The following is a 23849-nucleotide window of genomic DNA, read 5'->3' on the forward strand; positions in this document are numbered from 1 at the left end:
CTCGACGATGTCAAGCGACGTTATGATAAGAAGGAAACAAGGAAACAAAGAAAAGACAAAAATTGGAAGGAGACAGAGGACAATGTTAAGAAGGGGAAAGAGATTGAATAATATTAAGATATGATTCTGGCAGAGAATCTGTATCATTTTGTTTGTTTATCCCATGTTTTTGTCTTTTAATGTGAAAGAAAGAGATTGAATAATATTAAGATATGATTCTGGCAGAGAATCTGTATCATTTTGTTTGTTTATCCCATGTTTTTGTCTTTTAATGTGAATCATCTCCGATATTAGTCTCTTATTATAAGAAGATTCTATGTCTAAAATTTCAACATTACCCCACTCAAAATTATGATTCTGGTCAATGCGGTGATTGGTAATCACCGTTGGAGATTTTGACTTCTTATTAATATCGGAGACATGTTCGTGTAATCTAAAATAAAATTACGAGTTATAATTTTATTATCATTTATCGCGCTACTTACTTATCGGCATCTAACCGCATCGATAAAACAGAGCTTACACAGGCAAATCAATTTAAATAGCGTGCGTTCCACTTGGTTCCACTTAACATTCGCAACGCTCTCATGCATCATTTCATCCTTATTTAACATTTGATAACAAGGGTAAATTACAAAAAAAAATGGTAAAATGATACGTTACGAGCGTCAAGTGGAAAGCACTCATCGTTAACAAAGATTATGTGATATCTTTTTTTTCTCTGCGTAATTAAAAAATATATATCGGCGCTATGTCGATAGACAGGAAGATAAGATACGGACGTAGCGATTCGAGTTTAAGATAGACGTTCCGCGGAAGTTCCGCTGATTATTTAGTTCCCAAATGTATGTGTCACGACGACAGTGCGTAATCTCACTACCGTCGTAACACACACTCGTACTTCGAAAACAGATAAATGTTGTCACGCTACTGTACGCGTTATATACCGAGGTAGAATGAATAAAAATGAGACAGCGCGAGTAACGAGTCCACAGTTCAACAGCAATCAGCTCTGACTCCAAAGCTCATTTCTCTCTCCTCGTAAAAAGGCAGTTAAGAGAAAACCAAGATAAAATGAAGGCGAGGAAATAATTTGAAATTAAAAATGACGAAGTTTCTAAGATTTTTTGGAATTGTTTGTGTACCATATCACATATTACGAGACTATAATTTTTAGCCGAGTCATCGTACCTTCCAATTTGCAATAAAACAAATATCTTCATAAAATTATTGATTCACACTTTTCTCCATGTACAAACAGAAAATATTCCGAAAAATATAAAAGAAGATATTCTGAGATAATTGTAAGAAAAGAACCTAAGAAAACAAATTATACAGTCCCTGGCCACATTATTATGACTACTGTTGAATTTTACGATATTTTTATGATAAATTGGCAAATTTTTATAAAAAGTGGTAGAAAGTTTTGTATTTCATGTGGGGGCAATACTGTTTTTTAAATTACTGTGCATGCAACTCTAACATAGATCGCCATTTTGACATGTGTCAACTGTTTAACCACGCCGAAGTTACATATAACTTCTATTTGGAACACTTTGTCTCGTGACGTAAATTGTTAATATTAATAAAATATAACGGTAAGTAATAAATATAAATTGTTGTTAGACATGTTAATAAAGCATAAATAAATAAGTTAAACATAAGTTATTATTAACTTAACACAAGTTATTATTAACCGTTATTTATGCTTTATTAACATATCTAATTTATATTTATTTTGCATGTTTTGTTTGCTGTATTTTATAATAAAATATAATTGATTTAACATTGCCAAGTTGTAATTAATTGATTAGACATAAAATTGTTCAATAAATTTTAACCAAATAGAAAAGAGTACAAAAAGATAAGGTGGTCATAATAATGTGGCCAGGGACTGTACAGTAGAGAATGAAAAATATTGTATTTATTTTTCGCTTTATTTTTCTTCTGTCAAAGTTAAATTTTTAATATATCGCAGAAGAGTCTCGCTTTCCTCTCGCTCCGGTCTCATCGTTATAAAAAAACTCTTTAAATAAAGATAATCTGTTGTAATTTATTAACTTCCTTTTCCTCGTTCATTTTTCTGTTCTTCTCTCGCCCGAAATTGAACTGCAGAATATCATGAACTCGAGGCGAGAGAGAATCAATTTTTTGGGAAGAAAAACCGAGTTTTAAGTTCAAAAATCTCGGGGCTTTGTCATCAGACAGATAAGATGGCTTTCGGATATGCTTTTCCATCAAAGAGATCCGATAAAGAGATACCTATTGTCGCCTTATGGCAGAAGCCATAAGAGCTCGTAACGCACAAAAAGTCTAATCAGTGATATCCTCTCCACAGTCCTCTTCACATCGTGAAACGACCTTATATTATCGGATGCCGCACTGGCGAGTTTTGCGAGACGCCAGATATCTATATTTACGGAACATCATACGTTGCATTCTCGGTTGCATCACTCGACGAGAAACGTGATGTGTACAAAAGTCAATACGTGGTCTAGAAGTTGTTAATACGAGACAACGCTATCAGTAATTAGTATCGTTTTCAAAGTGATCGTTTATAGTTCATCATCAGAGATATTAATCGCATTCAATAGAAATTGGTGCTTAATTATACTTTCAAATCTTGCTCAACGAAAAGCTTATTCCAGCGAAGAACTTTCAACACAGTTGCAAGATAAACATTCTGCTGAACACGGTCATTTGTCTTACAATTACAAGTGCTGGTAAAACCGAAAGCGATCGTGTATCAGAATCGAGAATCGTACATCGTTCGACGATCGCAATTCGTACTGAAAGATTCTGATAATCCTACTCTAGTTCGCGCGCGTGTGTGCAAGCACGCTCATCCTCTACTACAATAGAATACGATTGACGACTCTTCGCCGAGTGTGACTGAGAACATAATCAGAATCTCACACTCTGTTTAGCCCGCCTGACAACACGCACGTGTCGGCTGCCTGTGACTCTTGCGAGTTCACACACGGCCACTCGTGGCCGGTTGTTTGTACGAAGAGAGGATTTCGAGTGACGTTGTGAGGAGCAATCAAGTGTCGTGTCGCTGTAGATCCTCCAAGATTATTTCCATGGTCGCGGATGGCAAGATCGTGCGCGTCTCAACGCGCGAAACGATCGAGCTACATATCCTGGCATTCGCCTACGGTCTGTGCCTGATAGTCCGACGGTTCCTCAAATGGATATGGGACCCCAAGAAGTTCTTCATGTTGCGTCAGCGAGACCAGCCTCCGCCGTGTCTGGTCGACAACAGCCTCGGCACGCATTCCTACGTGAAAATTAAGGTAATAATAATTTATGTCTCACGCCTCCAAACGGTAAATAGAAGGTCGATACGGCTGAAAATTAAGGTGAGTAATGCAATGATGCCTGCAGTGATGCCTGGATGGCATGATCAACGTGCAAAGGGCTCGTTCAGATTCCCATCCGAGTGTTCCTCAAGTATTATCTTATTAACATTCGGTGAACAAGAATAAAATGATAAGTACTTGGGTGGAACTCGAGTAGAAATCTGAACATATAGTCAAGATATAGGAAGTACATCTCCCGTGTCCCTTTTGATGATAACGCTGCCAGTGATAACACGATGGGTTTGAAAGAATTTGTTCTTTTACTTTTTTCATGACTCCAAGATCATTTCCGGAAGCACAAATACTTAGTAAAAATATCAGACAATATATATTAATGATATAATTTTCTTAAATTGCAGAAATAAATAAGTTCTTCATATATAAGAGATTTTTAAATATTCTATTTATCTTGATAGATTATAAATAATGTAGCCATTACATAATTATTTAATCGTATGATTATCTTGCAACGTTATCATATTACGTTCTTGCGCTGAACTATCTCACTTTAGATTGTCTCTATTGTTGCCAGAACCGAAGTGTTTGTATATCATATTGTTGCGCTGTCTAAAGGACGAGGATTAACAGCAGTATTCAATTTTCACAATATTATCGATGCAAATGTATCTAAACTTCCTTGACATGGACTCATCTTGCAACATCGAGTGCAGGCGACACTCTAGTAAAGACTAAACATGTTGCACATATTGATAAATATTTTTAGGTCGATGTGCGACTTCTTATCTCTGCTTTTTCGACTTAATTAATTTTTAATTCATAACAGATGACAAGTATCCAGACAGATTTGCAGATGTGTCTTGGGATATAAACTTAACAAATAGGAGGATTCTTAATTTATATTTTAATTTCTGACGTTACCTGATATTTACTAATACTATAGCACGTCTTAAAATCATGATATATGATATAATATCACATTTGGAACAAATTATGAAAGAATAGACACTTTAAGAGCATTTTTTTTAACTTGAAAATAAAATTCTAAACCGGTCTTTTATATGACATGTCTTTCTTAGATTTTTTTTGGACTCTAAATTCATTAGTCTAATTCCCACTGAAATCCTCAATCCGGTTTCATTTTACAGATCAAATTTAGCATCCCGTCTCTATTAGAAGTAGAGATCTTATATATGTATAATGATAATTACAAAAAATTTTAAATGATTTGACTTTTAGGCAAATTCTTTCGCTAGTCATTGTGTACTTTGAACTTCACAGAAAATTATCGTCTGCTGTAATGAATGTAATCTAATTAAGCAGTGACTGCGGGATCGCTAATTACAAGTTCATTGTCTGTCTTTTTTATTAAGAGATTTGAAAAATTATAACGATATCAAATTGTTTAGTCTGGAAAGCAGACGGAGGATTCTTTCCGTTATTAAAAGAGAAAATTACAAAGAAGAGCTATTGTTTATACATATATACACGAGAGTCTGATGTAAAATTTATTTAATTTCATTTCTAGATACGCACGTTATATTGTTATGCTATCATAATTGCAGCATATCTTTATTGTATTTATACAACCGCCAAACGAAATCTCATGAAGGGGAACTCTTACATAAAGCTCGCTTTCTATTTTAAACTTAAAGAACTATACGTTCGTATGAACGAATTAATAATTTGGATTTTTTCCTCCGTTTAACATATTTGCTTTTCTCGCAGGGTATTAAATTTCATTATGTGGAAGCGGGAGACAAGAGTAAACCACTCGTGTTATTATTACATGGATTTCCGGACTGCTGGTTATCTTGGAGAAAACAGATTCCATGCCTTGCGGAACACTATAGGTGCGTTTGAAAATTTATATTTATAAAATAAAATATTTTATAGTACACGCGTTGGCGTTGTGACGCTCACATTTTAATGCTGTTTCAGGGTAGTGGCTATAGATTTAAAAGGATTCGGTGATAGCGACAAACCACTCAACAAGCGATCTTACAAACTCGAAATTTTAATAAACGAGTTGAAACAATTCATTTTGACTCTCGGTGTAAAGACGTGCAATATAATCGGTCACGACCTAGGAGGACTTCTGGGATGGTACATGGTCGCTCTACACAGAGATCTCGTTTATAAATTTGTAGCCATTTCAAGTCCGCATCCTAATTTTTATTGGAACAGAGTATCAAGAAATTCTATTTTAGACAGAAAGTAAGTATTTTCGAAATTCCGTTCATGAAGATTCCTGAGGATTTTAAAAAGGGCTATTTAAGTGTATGAAATTTTATATTTATGTATTTTAACTGCAAACGTATAATGTGACGTTCTAGATGGCTACATTTCAGCAGATTACCATTTTTGCCAGAAATAGATGCGCTTAAAGAGGACTTATCTATTATCAATGAAATATTTCAACATCTTCAAATATCTCAAGATAACAAAGAAAAAAGTTATGTCGAGGCGTATAAATATGCCTTCAGTAGGAAAGGTAAATAATAATGTATATAAAATAATTTTTGTATCATATGTTATTCTTCTCTTATGCTTTTCATATTCAAAAAATTAATACATTTTGTAGAGGATTGGACAGGACCGATTAATTATTATCGCAACCTGCCGTTCACAAGACTGAATATAGATAGCGGCGAACAGATAGATAACAAAACGCTACTTCTAGTCGGAAATATGGATCCTTTTGTAACAATAGAGAGCATTATTCAAAGTGCCGAACACGTTGAAGTATCTAGGGTTAAAGTCATACCACAGACGCAACATTTTCCGCATCAAGAAAAATCGGATGCCGTAAATAAGGCAATCATTAAATTTCTAAACGGTGAGTTTTATTTCACCTGCCTAAAATTTCCTTACAAAAATTATATTATTTAATGTCAATATATTGTGTATTTCGCGTATATAAAATGTTTTAGGCACAACATATAATTTAGCACTTTCAAAAACGCCCGTAAAGAGTCTCATGTCTTCCTGGCTAGGATCTTTAAGTAACACCGTTAAATATGGCAATCAAATGATCGACGCTGTGCACAAACGAACTAATGACATTGTGAATGTGTTACCGAATAAAGCACTTTATTTAGGACAAACAAGTTAAATAGTGTTACGTAGCATCAGCGTTACGTTATTTAGAACTTTGTACTTCATTACGAGAGACGAATCTATATATCCTAGCTATGCTAACGCTGACTACGAAATTCATAAAAGGCTGATTTTGTCTTATTTATTACTTATTTCTTATGTAAGTATAGCATTATAAATGGGGATTGCAATTTTTGTGAATGATGAAATCTTATTGTATAAAGATATCTATCACATTCACTTTTACGCAAGCGGTATATTATATCTCGAATTTTTTTTAGTATTTTTTATACATGTGTTCTTGTGATAAGAGAGGTCTACATGAGTAATGTTTAAAGAAATGAATTTGTATATAAATGTATAAGTAACCGTTATTTAGAAACAAGAACATTAATGGAGAGCAATTTAAAATCTGTCTGATCTAATATTACTTTTTAATATCTTCAATAAAAACCGATATAATCTTTAATTACGTAATGTTAATATTGATTATATAATTAATATTAATATTTTAATATTACATAATTAATATTATAATATTACATAATTAATTAACATGTTTATAATTACATAATTAATGTTATAATTATATGTATAATATAACTATAGAATTATATATAATAATTGTGTAAAAAAACATTTCGTCTGTATCAAAATTGTAATATAAAAACTATTTAATATAAGAATACTAGAGATAGTAATTGTATATCGATTAGACATTTGTACAGCAATAGATAAACATAAAATTTTGTTGCATATTTGAATTTCAATTTTAACTTATGCCAAGAATATTTTTCGTAAGGGCGTAATGGATATTGTCTTTATAATAATTTAACACTAAGAAGCAATATTGTTGATCATTTGTAAAATCAAATATATAATTGTTATATAAAATTTGTGATGCAAAACATTGGTACTATATGTTATGTATATGTATATGTATGAACAGTACAAATTATACGTGAAAATTCTCTTTCTTTTCAGGCATGATTATGATAGTTCATTTGTGTCAAAAAGTGTAATTATACCAATCTTTTGTACAAACTCAATACCTGATAAAACACATCGACGCATAGAATAATTTAAATGGATGAAAACGTGCCGTGATAAATAATATTTTTGAGATATTTAATTATGGAAAATTATTGTACAAATCGGTGCATATATCGTGTATAAGTTACCAAGTCAATATTCTTCCTTAGATTTTTCTCTGAAAGATACAAGATTTGTAGCATATTAACAAAATTGTAAAACTAATAGAAATATTTTATAATATTTATAGTTTCATACTTTCAAAAGTTTTCGGCGTCTTCTATTGTCTCTGGTAATTCGCAATTCATCGTTTCTGGTAAAAATAAACAGAGTATAGCGCCTAATATCGGTGCTATGCCAAATATTACTGGAGGCAGCCAAGGTTGAATAGTACCCTATAAATTATTACATCTCTTTAATCTTAAAGTTGTAACTTATTATTTGTACATATATAAATAAATAAATATAAAATAAAATATACTCTTAATCATAACATAAAATTATTTCATTGTAGAAACATAATTAACGTATACATATAATACACATCATAAATTACCATTGTGGCAATGAACGGTGCAATTATACTTCCGATTCTGGCAGAAGTACTTCCCAAACCAACGCCAACATTTCTTACGACAGTCGGAAATACTTCACAACTGTACAGGTATACTGTAGGAAAGCTAATAGCCATACCCACGAGTCCTAGCGAAGCTAAAAATATCCGGATGTTTCCGTTGGTTACAAGAGTTATCAGAAGTAAACTCACGCCGGATAAAATGTTTCCGCCCATCAAAATTTTTAAACGCGAAATTCGCGATATCAGAAACAGTACTATTATGGTTCCAGGTATTTCCATAGCGGCTGTAAGTCAATAAATGTTACAACATAAAATGGTAGAATTTAGTATAAGATTTATTAATTTCTATTAATTTTACCAGAAACTGCGACGTTGATGAATATATTGCCGTCAAGTTGACCCATGTATTGTGCCAATCCGAAGAAACAGATACCACAGACGAACCAGTTGACACTCACATATATAGTTTTCAATCTCAAATTCGGGGTTCTAAATAAATGCGTGATATTGTATTTCTCATTATTCTTCACGTGTCGAATTGTCGTCTGATTCTCGTAAGTTTCAAGCGCTAGCTTCACTTTTTCCACTGGTATATTGTTTCTTCCGGCAGCTTTCAGCAAGATTTGTTCTGCCTGTCTATATTTGCCTGTAGCTAGTAGCCATCTCGGTGATTCCGGAATAATCCTATTTTGCAAAGCATCGACTCTTAATAATTAATTTCTTGATATATATATTCTGTGAATCTTAAAAATATGTCTTATTTCGCTTTTATAACAGCGTACGTAATTTATGTACATACCAGTAATACGATAATAAGAAAATTGATGGTATTGAGACGGCCATTTGGAATCCATACCATGTAAGTGTCAAATAAGATATCAGAGGATTCATTACATGTCCGATTAAAAATGGCACGTGATAAAGAACCGACATAATCGATCGCCATTCGACTCCAATAATCTCCATAACTGCAACCGGTGTTGATTGATTAATTTCGTAAATTAGACTTCCTAAATTACAACTTCATTGCGCTTGTAACTTACGCAAAACGAAGCTGACGAGCATTGTTCCACCAGTGGATACGGCACAAATAAATTTGAGTATTAGGAACAATTCGTACCATGGTGTAAATGCACTCGCGAATCCTGTCACCGATTGCAGTGCAATCGCGATCATTAACGGTTTCTTTCGGCCAATTCTACGAGTAAATTTCGTTAATATTAATAAAATGAAAAAACATATATACATATGGGTCATTCCACGTCAACTCGGCCACCCTCCTGCCCAAAATTGTACGCAAATGTAACTATATAGGGTACAAAAATTTAGGTTGAAGCTTCTAGTTTTCGATGCCATGTGGCGATTTGAAAAATATCAAGTAATGACCTTGATTTTGTCTGTTAAATAGAAAAAGTAATGTTTTTCATTATTCCAATCTCCACTGTTTTTTTGAAAATAAAGTACAATAGTCATTTTCAATATAATTTTGTACGCTGAATCCAAATCTGAAATTAAAATTAACCAATAATATTTGGATCGCGCTAAAAGTAGTAAAAAAAAGCAAAATTACTGTAATTGTATTCTTTCTGCAAGAACGTGCTTTTTCCTCTTCTTAATATGATATTTCTATGAAATTAATCAGTTATATATCGCATATTTATACCATTTGTTAATATTGAGTTTTAACGGTTTGTCATGAAAAAGCTTTCTGCGTTTAAACAGGGTTAAGACTCTGGATTACTTTCCAAAGCCAGCATCACTTTTTCTTTTTTTTTTTAATTTTTAATTTTTAAAATTTTTATATTTTTTGTAACTTTTATTTTTTGTAACTCTTTTGGTAATTTTTATTTTCTTAATTTAAATCTTTTTATTTTTGTGTTATCTAATATTTATTCTTTATTCGCTTTTTTGTAATGGTAGCCAACATACAAAAGTCACAGCTGAACAGGCTGTGATTTTCAGTAGTTTAGATATCGTACTAGTTGTGCAAGTCAATGTTATCAGACGTTTAGTTACTGTTTCAAATTATCTGATAGTGCTAGCATTAAACCAAAATTGCGTACTGTAATTTTAAAAACGCACTGTGCTGTTACGCACAGTGTCGAGTTTCTTGCTGAATCCATATGCCTGTTCTAAGCTCGCACGTAAATTTTTCCCGTGCGCGATCGCATTATCAGCATTAAAATAAAACTGCAAGCTATAATTTTGAAATTGCACGGCGCTTTTACGCGTGACTAGTTTCGTGCAGAAAAATATTTTATATGTTCAATTTTCAAGCAGTGCACAACATCGCCACTAAAGGGACACAGAGAAGTTCAATTTCTCTTAGTATTTAATAAACCACATTGAATAGGATAAAAGATGCAGTATGATGAGATTTCAGTCAAAAATTTTATTCCTTTTTTTGATAAAATGTCTGCGTTCAGCAGACTCAACACTTGAGTTGAAAGCAGCCAAAATAAAAACTAATAAAAATTTTACACGCTGTAAAGATTGTTTGCTTAGCGTGCTGTTCCAAAAGACAGAATTTGTATTATTCATTGTGCAGTCAACATGCTGCTACAACGTAACTGTGTGTCAGTTATAAAGTTAACGTCTTGCTGACAATGTGCGGTTAACGTGCTGTTTACATGGTTTCATGTGACTGCGAATTTCAACACATGACGTCTCACATGAGTGTAACATGCGTGCACAGCGTAACGTTTCAGAGCTTCACGACTCCGCAATGTACGGTTACTGTGCCATATAAATGCTATCTATGGAGTTACGAATCTTAATAATGAAAAATTGTATCATCAGAACTTGACGAAAATCTCATAATAATTAGATCTTTATCTCCTACTAGTACAAATGTATGTTGCTAATTAAGATTTGTAACTCATTACAAAAAAGCGATCACGTTATAAAAAAGAATTAATATTAGATAACACAAAAATAAAAAAGGATTTAAATTAAAAGCAAAAATTACCAAAAAAGTAACAAAAAAATAGAAGTTACAAAAAAGAAAAAGTAATACAGGATTTAGGAAGTAATCCAGAGACTTAACCCTCTTTAAACATAGAAAGCTTTTTCATGACAAACCGTTAACTCTTGATATTGACAAATGATATAATTATGCGATATATAACTGAAATTTCATAGAAATATCGTATTAAGAAGAGGAAAGAGCGTTGTTCTTAAAAATAATGTAACTACTTTCATCTTTCGGAAGTGAATACCAATAAAAACTAAACATTACTTGATATTTTTCAAATCGCCACGTGGCATCGAAAACTAAAAGCTTGAACCTAAATTTTGATACCCTATAAATTACATTTGGTTGCGTATAGCTTTAGACAGGAGGTGACCGAGTTAACGTGGAATGACCCATATATATATTTTATATTAATCTATGAAATATAATAATCACTTACGTCATCGCATATTTTGCAACGACTTTGAGTTAACATACCTATCAGCCATCATACTAAAAATTAAATTACCAACGAGCACACCAAACATTGTGCAAGATTGTGCTAAATTAGCCAATTGTTTTCTGTCACATACTAAGTTCCACTGAAAAAATGAATATTGACATAATTATTCATGTATATCTTTTTATTATTTTAAATTGGAATATTTAATTATCAATTAATTAATTGATAATACATATATAAAAAATATATATATAAGGTCATATTGAATTAAATTATACTAATTCACCTGCGTTATGATACTCTCTCGGAATATTTGTTTATCGTATCTGAATTCAGTGCACTCTTCTATTGTGCCATTCCCAACATCAACTTCACATTTCATTATCATGGAGTCGTTAGTTGCTGACAAAGGAGCGATGCATGAGAAATTAGTAGGCGGCGCAAGGAACACGATAGAGAGCTGGTGCCAAGCTACTGGAAATTTAACGAGAGAAATCGTCACAGCGATCACGATGTGCCATAGACCCATGGAGCCCATGGCCTCTTGGACAAGATCCAACGCTACGTGACCTGAGAACATAATAATAATACTTGAAACAAAAAAGTGTATTTAAAAATATAGATGCGTTCATTAATTATTTTTATTAAGAAATCTTTAATTATACATGTAACTTTTAATAATTCTATTAGCTAGACTGGACATAACGTTCTGTAATGATTTTTTTGCGTAGTTCTCCAAGTATTCGAATCAGAGAGTTGTATGATTTTAATTAATACATCTATTTTTGGAATCTGTAAATTTCTTTAAATAGTGCTGCTAGTTAAATTAAATTAAGGATGAAATACCGAATCTCTCTGTGCTAATTTATGAGAAATAATCTGAATCACAGAGTTAAATTATGAAGGACATATAAAATTAATCTGTAAAATTACTCAATATTCTGTAAAATTACTCAATACAATTTGACAATCTTTTGTTTATTCTTCGCTTAAAGATAAGCAAATTAAGTGAAGTATGATATTAATAACGTTTTGATATTAGCTTCTATCGATCGCTCGATATTGGACTCTAATCTAAACGCACCGCAAGCTCCACAAACCAAATCTAATAATAAGACGTAACATTTCCGCACAATTTATGATAATAATAATTAGTACTAATACTCATTGTTTAGCCTCGATACTCTTTTCTAAATTCCACAAGAGATTCTTATCAAATTTGAAAAATTGCGCAATTAAAAAATTATAGAAACGATGGAACGGAAAATCTAGACTCGTGATAAAATAATGTATTTTTAAATGCTCTTTCACGCAATTCTCGAGAGTACACTGAAAAAAAAGATTGGTTGCTGCAGCAAATTAGATGGTAAAATATGGTATAGTATTTTTAATTGGCTGCAGCAACCAATTTTTGGTTGCTTTAGCCTATCTGCAATGTCAGTATAGGATTTCGATAGACTAACACAACCAAAAATTGACTGCTGCAACCAATTAAAAATGCTATGCCATATTTTACCATCTAATTTGCTGCAGCAGCCAATCTTTTTTTTCAGTGTAAAATTTATATTCTTGTTCTAAACCTGCAGATTGTCTGCTATAATTAAATGATAATTCTACTGGGTTTTTTTCGAATCACAATGAAACTTTTTCACGTTTTTCATTACATGATGTCGTCTCGTGTGTCAACGGATCCGATGGGATCCGTTACAGCAAACCCATAAAATTCTTCGAACCGGTATTACCTAACAGAACATACACATATAATTAATGTGATTATGCCGTACACATACCTACGTACATGCAACTGCAAATGTACAACTCGTATGTTGCAATATAGCTGCATATCGTATCACTGATACGTATACAATTGTCCAACGTTAACTCGCGAGTGAAACCTTAGCATAACAATTTTATTAAATCGGATAGAATTACGCAAAATTAAGGCATTAAGACCACTTTAAGCGATACGCAATTCGTTTCAGAATAGAATTCCAATTTAAAACTTTGAACAGATATTAAAACGATTTATTAATTTCATCAGATTTCTATATATATATCTTGAATCAAGATAGAAATATTATCTATATATTTTTTTATATTTCGTATTTTTATATATGTGCATGTAGATATATATTTTAATATATATTATACACACAATAAATATAGTTACGATAGTAAAATTATAAATAAAATTCTATTTAAATTTGAATATATAATAAATTATATAGATTATCTCAGCTTTAACGAAATTTGAACTCTTCAGCTTTAAACAATACAGGGAAGATTAGAAAGATTAGAAAGATTGTGAGTGCAAAGGAATTATGTAGATTCGTTTACTGATACAATAAATAATAAATTAATTTATTATTATAGGAAAAGTTCCTTTTTTCCTTCTTTGAAGTTTTACATGCTTCAAATAAAAAAAGTCGTTCTACACGAGAAAGAAATATTTTTCAACATTAATATACGTATAATGTCATACGTAGGGTTATCAACTCTTGGTCGCACGAAAAGAGTACATTGATATGCAAAAAGAGTATATTCTAAAAAAAAAGGAAAAAAGATGACGAACTTTTTTATTTTAAATGCTGGCATTCAATAAAATGACATTTTTAGAATTTTTATTGACAACGTCTATTCAGTCTTCATAAAGTTACGAATAAATATGTTTCTTTATATTTTACTTCCAGATTTTTTAATGTTAATGTTAATAAAATTGAGAAAATAAAATTGATTCATGTATTTAACATATTTTGCTATTTATAAGTTTCTTCAACAAATATATATAACCAAATCTCTATCAAAACCTCTATATAATATGTAAATAAATATTTATATTTTACATAATGGCCAAAGCCTTAGTACAAGCCAAGCAAAACTTTTTTGTAAAGTAATAAATGTAAATATTAAATAATAATTTTTTAAATTTCGTCTCATTTCTCAAAATAGAGTACAATAAGTAAAAAGTAAGAGTACGCTGTTTTCCGACTTTGAAAAGAGTACATGTACTCTTAAAAGAGTACGGTTGGTAACCCTAGTCATACGTAAACTTCATCTTCATTTTTAATATCGTTCAATTAGTTCATTGAAAAAAGTCGTATCTTTATGTATGTACAAATTATATTATGTACATACTAATTTATTTTGAAATTTCATCTGAATAAAGCATCCATGTAGCAGTGGCGTAATTTCAAAATTTAGACCTGGGGGCATAACCTTTTAAAGATCCTGTCATTGAAAAGAATTGTTATAATATATTTTCTTTAGTAATTAGATTAGACTTAGGCTATGTAAATATCATAAAGTAAAAATCCAATTATGTACACCCACGGTCATCGATTCTTTCCCTCGAAAATTTTCACAAACTGAGAAGTGATCATTTTTCTATATTAATGCTCATAGTCCATACACGATTAACGACACGACTAAAGCTTATGATCAAATTTGACGAAATAACCTGAACTTTCAGAAGTTTTGAGAAAACCTCACAATCAAAGCTAAAATAGGCGTTGTTACGTACTCTGACAGGAGCTCAAGTATTTTACAATTAGATACGTCAGTGATGGATAGGAACGATTCGTAGAAATACGCCTAAAATATTTCATGTCACTGTAATAGATGTTAGTCAGAGTTTTAGTGAATAATACATAAATTTAATACATTAAATTTTCGCTCGAGATTTTGGCAACTAGTACAAATTATGATTCTCTAGCAACATAGTTAATGCACGATTAACTATCGCATAAGCGGTATCGTGATAAATGATGTTGTCGCATCGCGATAACATCAATTATATCCGCGCTTTCGATTTCCTAATTACTGTAACTGACGGCCTATCTCTTGGAATTTAATCTCAAATAAATTATTTTCCAACAAAAAAAACAGAATTTTTTATTGCCACACGTAGAATTCCTATTTCCGTTCCTAATCAATCATTGACGCAATCATGGACGACCGACTGTGGATCAATTCCATTCCAACAGCCGAATAGTGGCAAAACAGTTGCATAAGCAACAGGCGTTTGTAATATTTTTGCATTAATTATATCTTTCGAAATAGAGATCTACTGGAAACGACTTATAGAATGTTAAGGCAATTAGACAATGTAATTAAAAATAATAAAATTAAGTTTCAAGGGTCCCATGTAGCTATTCAAAGTAGATATTCCTTTTAAACGGTTATAAATAGATATACATATTTAAATAGATGCAATTTTTAATATGGACGTATTTTATTCATGTGCTTTAAACAAAAAATTTCATTCTACTTGAAAATAATGTTGAAAAATAGTTACTTTTTTCAACATTATTACATAAATTTTAAATAAACTTCATTTTTCATTGAGAAAATCTTTATGTATCTTTATGTACAAATTTTATATTTTTTTAAAATAATTTATTTTAAAAAATTAAATAAAAATAGGAACGCGATCACAATCAGTATTCAATCATATTTATTATATTGCATAATTATTATAATTAATCAAATATTATATCAAAGGCAGATAATAATATCAAAGTACAAAATTATAAAGTACTGAATATTAATTGTATTTTATTTTATTATGTGTTTTCCATATAATTATATTTTTTTAAAATTATCATTTTATATGCCTTGACAAGGCGGAAGATTTGAGAAAAAATGAAATATTCGAATCGAAAGTCGCATACATGTCCGATTTACATTATTCATATAGATCAGAAAATCAATATGCATTGATTTAAATGCGTTTTTAGAGACGGAACTTCGTTCGATATGACCATTATTACGTTATTAGTAAAAATAAAAAATCGTTAATTAAAGTTTTATTTATTACAAAAATACAATAATTAAAGGAAAACAAGTAGCTAATGTCTTTCCTTCCTGCCCTTGCAATGTATATTCATATTGTAGAAGAGTTTATCATGGAATTTATAATTGTCTATATAACGTATTTGCGAATTTCAGCGTTACAAAGCACAATGCGAATGCAAAAATTTACTCAGTAAAATTGAAACAGACACATTGTACTTATTCGCTGCTTTAAACCGCAACTTTGAAAGTTGATCTGAGAAATATACGATGATTATAATCGAAGCAGTATTATGAATAAAGACATATATCGGTCACGGTTAATAGTAAATATCATTGATAAAAATACACTACAACAACATCGTTAAGAAAACAAGGAGTATTGCAAGGGCAAATATATAACAATATTAACTCAATACTAACAATATTAACATAATAAGATTGAAAGACCGCTAATGTTAAACATAATGCTTTAAATTAAGAAGCGCCATAACGGTCAGAACGTTAAGATGTTGAACTATTGTAAATTCATTTAAATGAATTAATTTCAGAAATGCGTGCCGATATGGTTATCGGACTTTCAACTTTAAAATATTAACATAATTAGTTAACCATTATCGAATTCGCGCCAATTTTTCTTGGTGTTACGCATTTTTCACTGCTTTCTCGAATTAAAACTCGGTTATACAATCGTTTACACGACCCACTATAAAACGCACGTTACCAAACATTGTGATAAGATATAGAAACTACCTAAATAATAACTTCTTTTTTTCTATACAAAATTGAGATGAGTTTCAAAATAATAAAATATTACTTGACCTAATAATTGGATGTATATCTACGTAAATAGCTAAAATATAGATATATACAAAATACATAGCACTTATTGTGCATTAAATACAATATGAAATATCAAAATATATATATTATATAATTTTTTAACGTTTAGAAATAATGATGGCGTTTTTATAATAGATAATATTAGGTTGGTGCAAAAAAATATCGATTTTCGGTATTATAAAATGGTGGTTTTCCTTTTCCAATATATTCTATTTTTAAAAAGTTAGCGATTATACCATTTGATAGAGCGAAGTTTCAACTTTAAGAATCTATATTTTTTGATTGCAATATAATGATTTTTGGAAAACAAGGAAAGAACAAGGGCAATAGGAGTCAAGCGCGGGAGACGTTGCGTAAATAATTTATTTGTTCTTTCCTTTTTTTCTGATTTATAAGGAGTCTTAGTCAGGTTGATTTATTATATGATAATGATTTTTAACGAAGTTATATGAGCAATCAAAGTCCGAATGCTACTTTTACTTAATTCGCGAGTAACGCAGGAACAAAAAATCATAGAAACATTACTAAAAAACGATTTTGTAAAGAAAACTTCAAACTTTCACGATAGTCAAAAATTTTCTCGATTTTTTGGGGGGCACGTAACAGACTTATAAAGTGAAAAGAAATTTTTTCATTTTTTTTCAGTAGTTTTCTATATATAAAAATTATCAAACTCACATAAACTCAAAAAATACAGTGACTTTTCGAAAGTAGAGATTTTAAGCTTTAAAACTTTTTTTTAATTCAAATTTCGTTCATTTTTTAACGAAGTTTACGACTGCTCTTAGTAGCAATACAGAAAAAAACCGACATTTTTTTTGTACCAACCTAATATATAATTATGTTCAGAACAACAGATAAATATTATGTATAATATTAGAAGGTCATTCGACAAGTAGTAGTATTATATTTTACGCAAAAGACAACAACTTTTAAAATAATTTGTCTCTATTCGTTGTCGTCTTAAATTCATATAGTTTTGCGATAAAATACTTTTTAAATGAAAGTGGAATACTGGTAACACGTAGAGAAAAGTTTAGGTAAGTTTTTTCTTTCCGAAAAAGTAGAGAAGACCTAAATAAAAAAAATCAGTAACCAGTTACATGAAACTCTTGGCATCGTCGTAATAAATTACATTTGAAACGTAGAACGTGAGTGCTCAAGCATACCAAAATTATGCACCGCGAAAATTAGCCGTTGTACGCCACGTGCACATCGCGATGATGCAACTTAAAGGTATACATGAGATATGTCTACCAACCGTTTGAGGTATATTTAGCGCGGCAAGTTTTTCAGATGGTTTTAAAGACGAACAATTCCTATCGCAAGATCCGAGGAAATCGACTTACCTTTCATCATGTGGTTGATCGCTGACAACACTCGCTGCCGTCTTCGCCAAGCGCGAATTTATTTTCAACGACGATGTGATTTCCGATGCCGCCTATTATCGTGGTGCCGAGTGTCCGAGAGACCAGAGCATACTAAAAACGGATCTCAAGTTTCCCAACACGCAGCCTTATTGACGCGGAAGGGTGAACTTGACAGCGCGCCTACGACACTTGAAAGACACGAATTCATATCCGATCATTATCCACTTATCATGTTAATACTCTCTTATCGTTTTAACAAATGATCTGCCTCACCTTCTCAGAGACTTCCGCAATTCTGCATCTATAGGAGTACATGGAGTTATTTAATCATACTCGCAGCGTTGGTACCATGTGCAAATCATTTTCTTACAGTGTCACATAAGTGATATAAAAATAAATATACATTGAAGAAGGAAAAAAAATACAAAATGTTTCTATAATTGGTATACTTTAATATCAAAATGAATAAGAAATAAACAATAAATAAAATTTATTATATATAATTTAATTCTAGAATGCTATCTAAAGGAGAGAATTCTTTTTCGATTTACTTAATATTGAAAAATTTTTGTGAACGTAGATTAAAAGTGTATAAAAATTATTTTCCTTTGTGATATAAATTTCAAAATATGATGAATTACTTATCTAAATTATCTAAAATCTTGCAAGCTCTACAATATTAAAACTATTTTACGAAGTAGCCGAATAAAATTTACTTGTCGAATGTGAATTCACTGAGTTTGCTACGAACAGATCGTTTTGCTTCATCTTGGCTATCATCGTTGTCTGGGCTTGATAATTTTCGTTTTTTGAAGAGTTCTGAAGATCCAGTCGCATTGTCTGTGTTCGACTGCGCCATCTCTTCTTTGTATCGTGTCAAACCAATTTTAGATAATTCAGAAACATTTACCTCAGGAAATTCTTCCTGCAAATTCTTTTTATTTTTAGAGTACCAAGTAACAAACGACTCTTTTTTAGACTCAGTCTTCGACTTTGATTTAACAGGCGTGATTTTGAGTAACGCAGGTTTCTGGGGCTTCTCGGGTAAATTATTTAAACCAGCTAAACCTATATAAATACGATTAAAAATATTTTAAATAATGAAAGTGTCGTAGAATTAAAAATATTTTTTTAAAAACAGAATTATTTACCTCTTGGCGATAGAGATGGACTTCCGGCTTTTAGAAATGGATTTACTCTTTTTAATGTTTGACTCATGGCTAATGGTTTAATCTCTATCTCCGGTTTTTTAATGGATAGTAAAGACACATCATTGTTTTCTTGACTATTAATGTCTTGACTACCATTAAAATTACCGTTACTTGTAAAATCGTCTTCGTGATTTTTCATTTCTTCTTCTTTTGTATTTTTGGAATCTGATTTTGCGTCAGCGATCGTCTCCAATTTATTTGCCAATGCCATTTTATTTAAACGCAAGGCATATCGTATGGCCAAATCAATTACTTTCGTTGACGCAATTTGTTCGCAAATGTCCACTGCGCAATATTCCAAATTGCTTTTACAGGCAAGCTAATTGCAAGAGATTAAGTATCAGCAAAGATAAGTAATTGAGACACGATATATTAAATTTGTAACCAAAAATATTAGAGTAGAAACGAAAGTGTTACAAAAATTATTTACCGCTATTAAAGTTAACATCGCTTCAGTTTCATCCAATGGATTATTTCCTATCTCAAACAGTTTACGTTCTTTCTCAGTTTTCTCAGATTCCGGTTCGCAAAGAGGTGCAGATAGAGGTATCTCGGTAATTATTGGTCGCGGGGTAGTTGGTGGATAATAACTACCTTTGCAAAGGATACATCGCATATTCCGTTCGTATTCGCTCACGCCGATTATGAAATAGTGATCTGCTCTACCTTTTCCCTAAAACAGAATTTTAAGTTACGCCCACTGCTGACAAAATTTGCTGTCCATAATTTGCAATACCTGTGTATTTGCATCACAGAGCACTCTCCATTGACATGATTTCTTATCGTATATCCTAATAACATCGTCAGAATCCATAATAGTGGGCGAACGAGCATCTGATAATCCCAACCACATGAGATCTGATGTTGGCGAAAGCGGAAGCGTTAAAGTTTGACTGTGTAAATGCGCTCCCTGTATTTGTATCCATAATAAACTTATATTCTGGTCACCCGCTGGACCTTTTTGCAAAGAAAAGTATTTTACACTTTTAAATACATACATATAATTAATTATTTTAAGTTACGAGCTTTTTTCATTACGTTAACATGTTATATTCAAAACTTTTCTTACCAATTCCAGCGTGATAAGCTATTACAAGATGATTTCCTAGACCATTCATTGCAACTACAGGTCCGGGTAGAGCTAAAATCTCACGTTGTGTTCCTCCTATCATAAGTATCCTTAAATTTCTCCTAGATGTTGCTACTGCAACAAAATTATCGCCAACCGCTAAGCATTCGCTTTCCTCTCCTTCTGGTAAATCCAAAGACCATTCTTTATTTCCAGAACCCCAACCTAATATAGAAAAACAAACAAGTATATCAGGTACTGTTTATGTGTTCCGATATCTTATAAAATATAAATATATTATAGTTTTAAAATCTGCCAATGGATTTTGAGAACTTTTTAAATTTATGATTCATAAAATAATGTTCATAAATTTTTTTGTTTTATTATCTAGATTCTAAAGTATTGACATATAATTATAAATTATTATACATATACAATAAAATAACTAACCTTGCAAAGCTATCACGACAATTTTACTAGGACCATCTTCAGAAGCTGCGCAGCTTAGAACAAGTGCTTGGGTAGATAGGGCAGCTACAGAATGTCGTAAATAATTATTTATGTGCATGCTGCGATGAACTGTGACATCATGAAACTCCACTTCAATACTACACTCTTCCCCATCCTCTGATGAGAAACATCTAATCATTCCCACATCGTTCCACATCTACATAAATTCATATTACATAAAGATTAAATTGACATTTAAAGATTGTCAGCGTAAGATGCATAACCTTCATTATTGTAACGTACCATAAAATACGATAATAAATGAGAGGGTGTAGATCCAGGTTGAAAATATGATTGCAATTTTACGTTAGGTATAAAAGTCTTTGTGTCACATGAAGGCTTTTCAGAGTCTACATCAAAATTAGATTTTTCGTCATCCTCTAAATTGACAGAAGCCTTGATTTTATTCAGGGATATCACGTTTTCGTCATCATCGTCATCATGGTCCGATAAAGCAATATCATTTTCCACCGCATCTTCATTTTTTTCAAAATTTAACATTACATCACTTCTAGGCTTACTAGTACTTATCTAAAAGAATTATTACAGACATTCTAGATATAATAACAAAATTTATATATATCTGTGTGTATAAAACATAAATATTTAACAGGAGTATTCTTTTACCACATCAATGCATCCTAATTTTCCTAGTGCATCACAGAATGCGATTTCATTCGAATGATCTATGTGCCACACCAATGCAGTGATTTTGGTATCTTGCTCATGTTCGAGATATCCAATCATTTCCTTGGTTTCTACATTCCATACAACTATCTCTCCATATAGTGAACTAGTTGCAATGCGTGTGCCACACTCAGAGAATTTACAAATGCTGATTTCCTAAAAAATAAAGATAGAAAAGGCAATAATTTAATTAATTATCAGAATAGATAAAAAATTGAGACAGTAACTTACAGTTTTTAAAGTAGGACACTTCAATCTACATAATTCCTTCCAGGATAATCTCTCCACAATAACTATATCTTTGTTAGCTGGATATGCTAAGCAACTGCCATCTGTACATTTGAAAGAAGGTGTGCAATATGACTTTGCAGTAAAAAAGGAGTTACATTTTGGTACAATATTATTCCAAATATGTACAGTTCTCTTTTCTTTAATATTCCATACTCGAATAGATCCATCAGCACTAGAAGACGCCTGGAAATATCAGTTTCAGATCTAAAATATTGCTTTTATCAATAAAGTATTAGAAAATGATTAGTAATGAATCTTACCACAAACTCTTCTTTTGGATCTAAAGATAGGCCTAAGATAGGTGCTTCATGACCTTCTAGTTCTGTACTGTCTAAAGTATTAATGTTTGTGACTTGTATCCGCATATCGCTTTAAAAAGAAAAACATAAGTTGCTAAAGAATTGTATATATATATATATATATATAGTACTGGACAAAATAAAGTACGCACTCCAAACATTTTCACATTTATGTAAATAACTCGTCTGTCCTGGCAGACAGCATAATGATGAATCAGGTAAAAGAAAAGTATTTTAGTCTACTTTGCGATAATGATTACAAAAATTTCAAAAACAATTCGAAATCCTTTAATAATCAAGTCCGTTACATTTATTATCAAATTTATCATGGAAAAAATAACGTGCGCACAACATTGTTTATGAAAATAATAACTGGCGCTGTTGATGATGAAAGATACATAAATATAACAATGAAGGATATATAAAGAAATGAATAAAGCAGATTTGTCAGTTAATAATATTGCTAGATAGAGTATAGTAAGAATTCTTTATCAGTGAATATGGAAACCAAGCAATTTGTTTGCAAATTCGAAAACTGATAATTCAGGATTGTCAGAAGGGGTTTTCTAATAGAAAAATCGATCGCAAGTACAATGTGAGTGAAGGCGCAGTCCGAAAGATATGGAAAAAATTCCAGGAGCTTGGCACAGTAGCGAATAAGACAGGACGGAAGAAAAAGACAAATCCAATCGAAGACCGCAGAATCATACAGGAAGTAAAGAAAAATTCAACTGTTACTAGTCGTGTTATTCGAGAAAACCTACAATTAAATATTTCCGAACGAACGGTGCGGAGGAGACTTCGAGAAGTTGGACTTAGAAACAGTTTTGCAATGCGTCGTCCTTTGATTCGGAAGGCCAATAAAATCAAACGTCTAAAATTTGCAGAAAAATACGTTAACAAGTCAGTGGATTTCTGAAAAAAGGTCCTTTGGAGTGACGAAAGCAAATTTGAACTTTTCGGTCATAAACAGCGACCACGGGTCTGGTCAAAGCCTAGCGAAAAACTTATCGACAAAAATATCCAAAAAACACTCAAACATGGAGGAGGCAGCATAACAGTATGGGGATGTTTTGCGTGGTCTGGTTTGGGAAATCTAGTCAAAATCGACGATATAATGACAGCAGATGTATACATTGATATTCTCAATTCAAAATTTAGAAGAGTCTCTGCTAAAGGTTGGTCTCGAGAACAACTTCGTTTTTCAACAAGATAACGATCCCAAACATACCAAAAATTTGCAGAAAAATACGTTAACAAGTCAGTGGATTTCTGAAAAAAGGTCCTTTGGAGTGACGAAAGCAAATTTGAACTTTTCGGTCATAAACAGCGAC

General features: G+C 31.6%; 2 protein-coding genes across 2 annotated transcripts in view; one reads left to right on the forward strand and one right to left on the reverse strand.

Annotated features, from left to right (window-relative positions):
• Window positions 1–2459: 2459 nt before the first annotated feature.
• LOC108725248 (epoxide hydrolase 4) lies at window positions 2460–6727 on the forward strand. Its single transcript, XM_018452142.1, has 6 exons — window positions 2460–3296; window positions 5049–5173; window positions 5262–5537; window positions 5657–5814; window positions 5905–6159; window positions 6254–6727. The coding sequence occupies exons 1-6, from the start codon at window positions 3084–3086 to the stop codon at window positions 6433–6435; spliced, it is 1209 nt and encodes a 402-aa protein (XP_018307644.1). The 5' UTR covers window positions 2460–3083; the 3' UTR covers window positions 6436–6727.
• Window positions 6728–7709: 982 nt separating this feature from the next.
• Window positions 7710–23849, reverse strand: part of LOC108725283 (WD repeat and HMG-box DNA-binding protein 1) — a 17389-nt gene continuing 1249 nt past the window's right edge. Inside the window, exons 5-21 of the mRNA XM_018452208.1 lie at window positions 22477–22585; window positions 22157–22399; window positions 21866–22081; window positions 21482–21769; window positions 21179–21395; window positions 20729–20953; window positions 20396–20616; window positions 20090–20332; window positions 19600–19978; window positions 19241–19516; window positions 11731–12014; window positions 11480–11583; window positions 9072–9226; window positions 8828–8996; window positions 8387–8712; window positions 8008–8312; window positions 7710–7846 (exon numbers count right to left, since the gene is read on the reverse strand). Of these exons, the coding sequence (XP_018307710.1) occupies window positions 7712–7846; window positions 8008–8312; window positions 8387–8712; window positions 8828–8996; window positions 9072–9226; window positions 11480–11583; window positions 11731–12014; window positions 19241–19516; window positions 19600–19978; window positions 20090–20332; window positions 20396–20616; window positions 20729–20953; window positions 21179–21395; window positions 21482–21769; window positions 21866–22081; window positions 22157–22399; window positions 22477–22585 (3895 nt within the window). The 3' untranslated portion in view covers window positions 7710–7711. The remainder of the gene's footprint in view (window positions 7847–8007; window positions 8313–8386; window positions 8713–8827; window positions 8997–9071; window positions 9227–11479; window positions 11584–11730; window positions 12015–19240; window positions 19517–19599; window positions 19979–20089; window positions 20333–20395; window positions 20617–20728; window positions 20954–21178; window positions 21396–21481; window positions 21770–21865; window positions 22082–22156; window positions 22400–22476; window positions 22586–23849) is intronic.

Source organism: Mycetomoellerius zeteki, unplaced genomic scaffold (genome assembly GCF_001594055.1).
Source record: "Mycetomoellerius zeteki isolate Tzet28-1 unplaced genomic scaffold, Tzet1.0 scaffold332, whole genome shotgun sequence".
In the NCBI taxonomy this organism is placed as follows: Eukaryota; Metazoa; Arthropoda; class Insecta; order Hymenoptera; family Formicidae; genus Mycetomoellerius; species Mycetomoellerius zeteki.

Excerpts from the sequence above, each read along its gene's own strand:
- LOC108725248 (XM_018452142.1), top strand. The coding sequence starts at position 3,084 with ATGGTCGCGGATGGCAAGATCGTGCGCGTCTCAACGCGCGAAACGATC. Across the intron at positions 3,297-5,048 it reads ATTCCTACGTGAAAATTAAG|GGTATTAAATTTCATTATGT; the intron begins GTAATAATAATT and ends CTTTTCTCGCAG. Across the intron at positions 5,174-5,261 it reads TGCCTTGCGGAACACTATAG|GGTAGTGGCTATAGATTTAA; the intron begins GTGCGTTTGAAA and ends ATGCTGTTTCAG.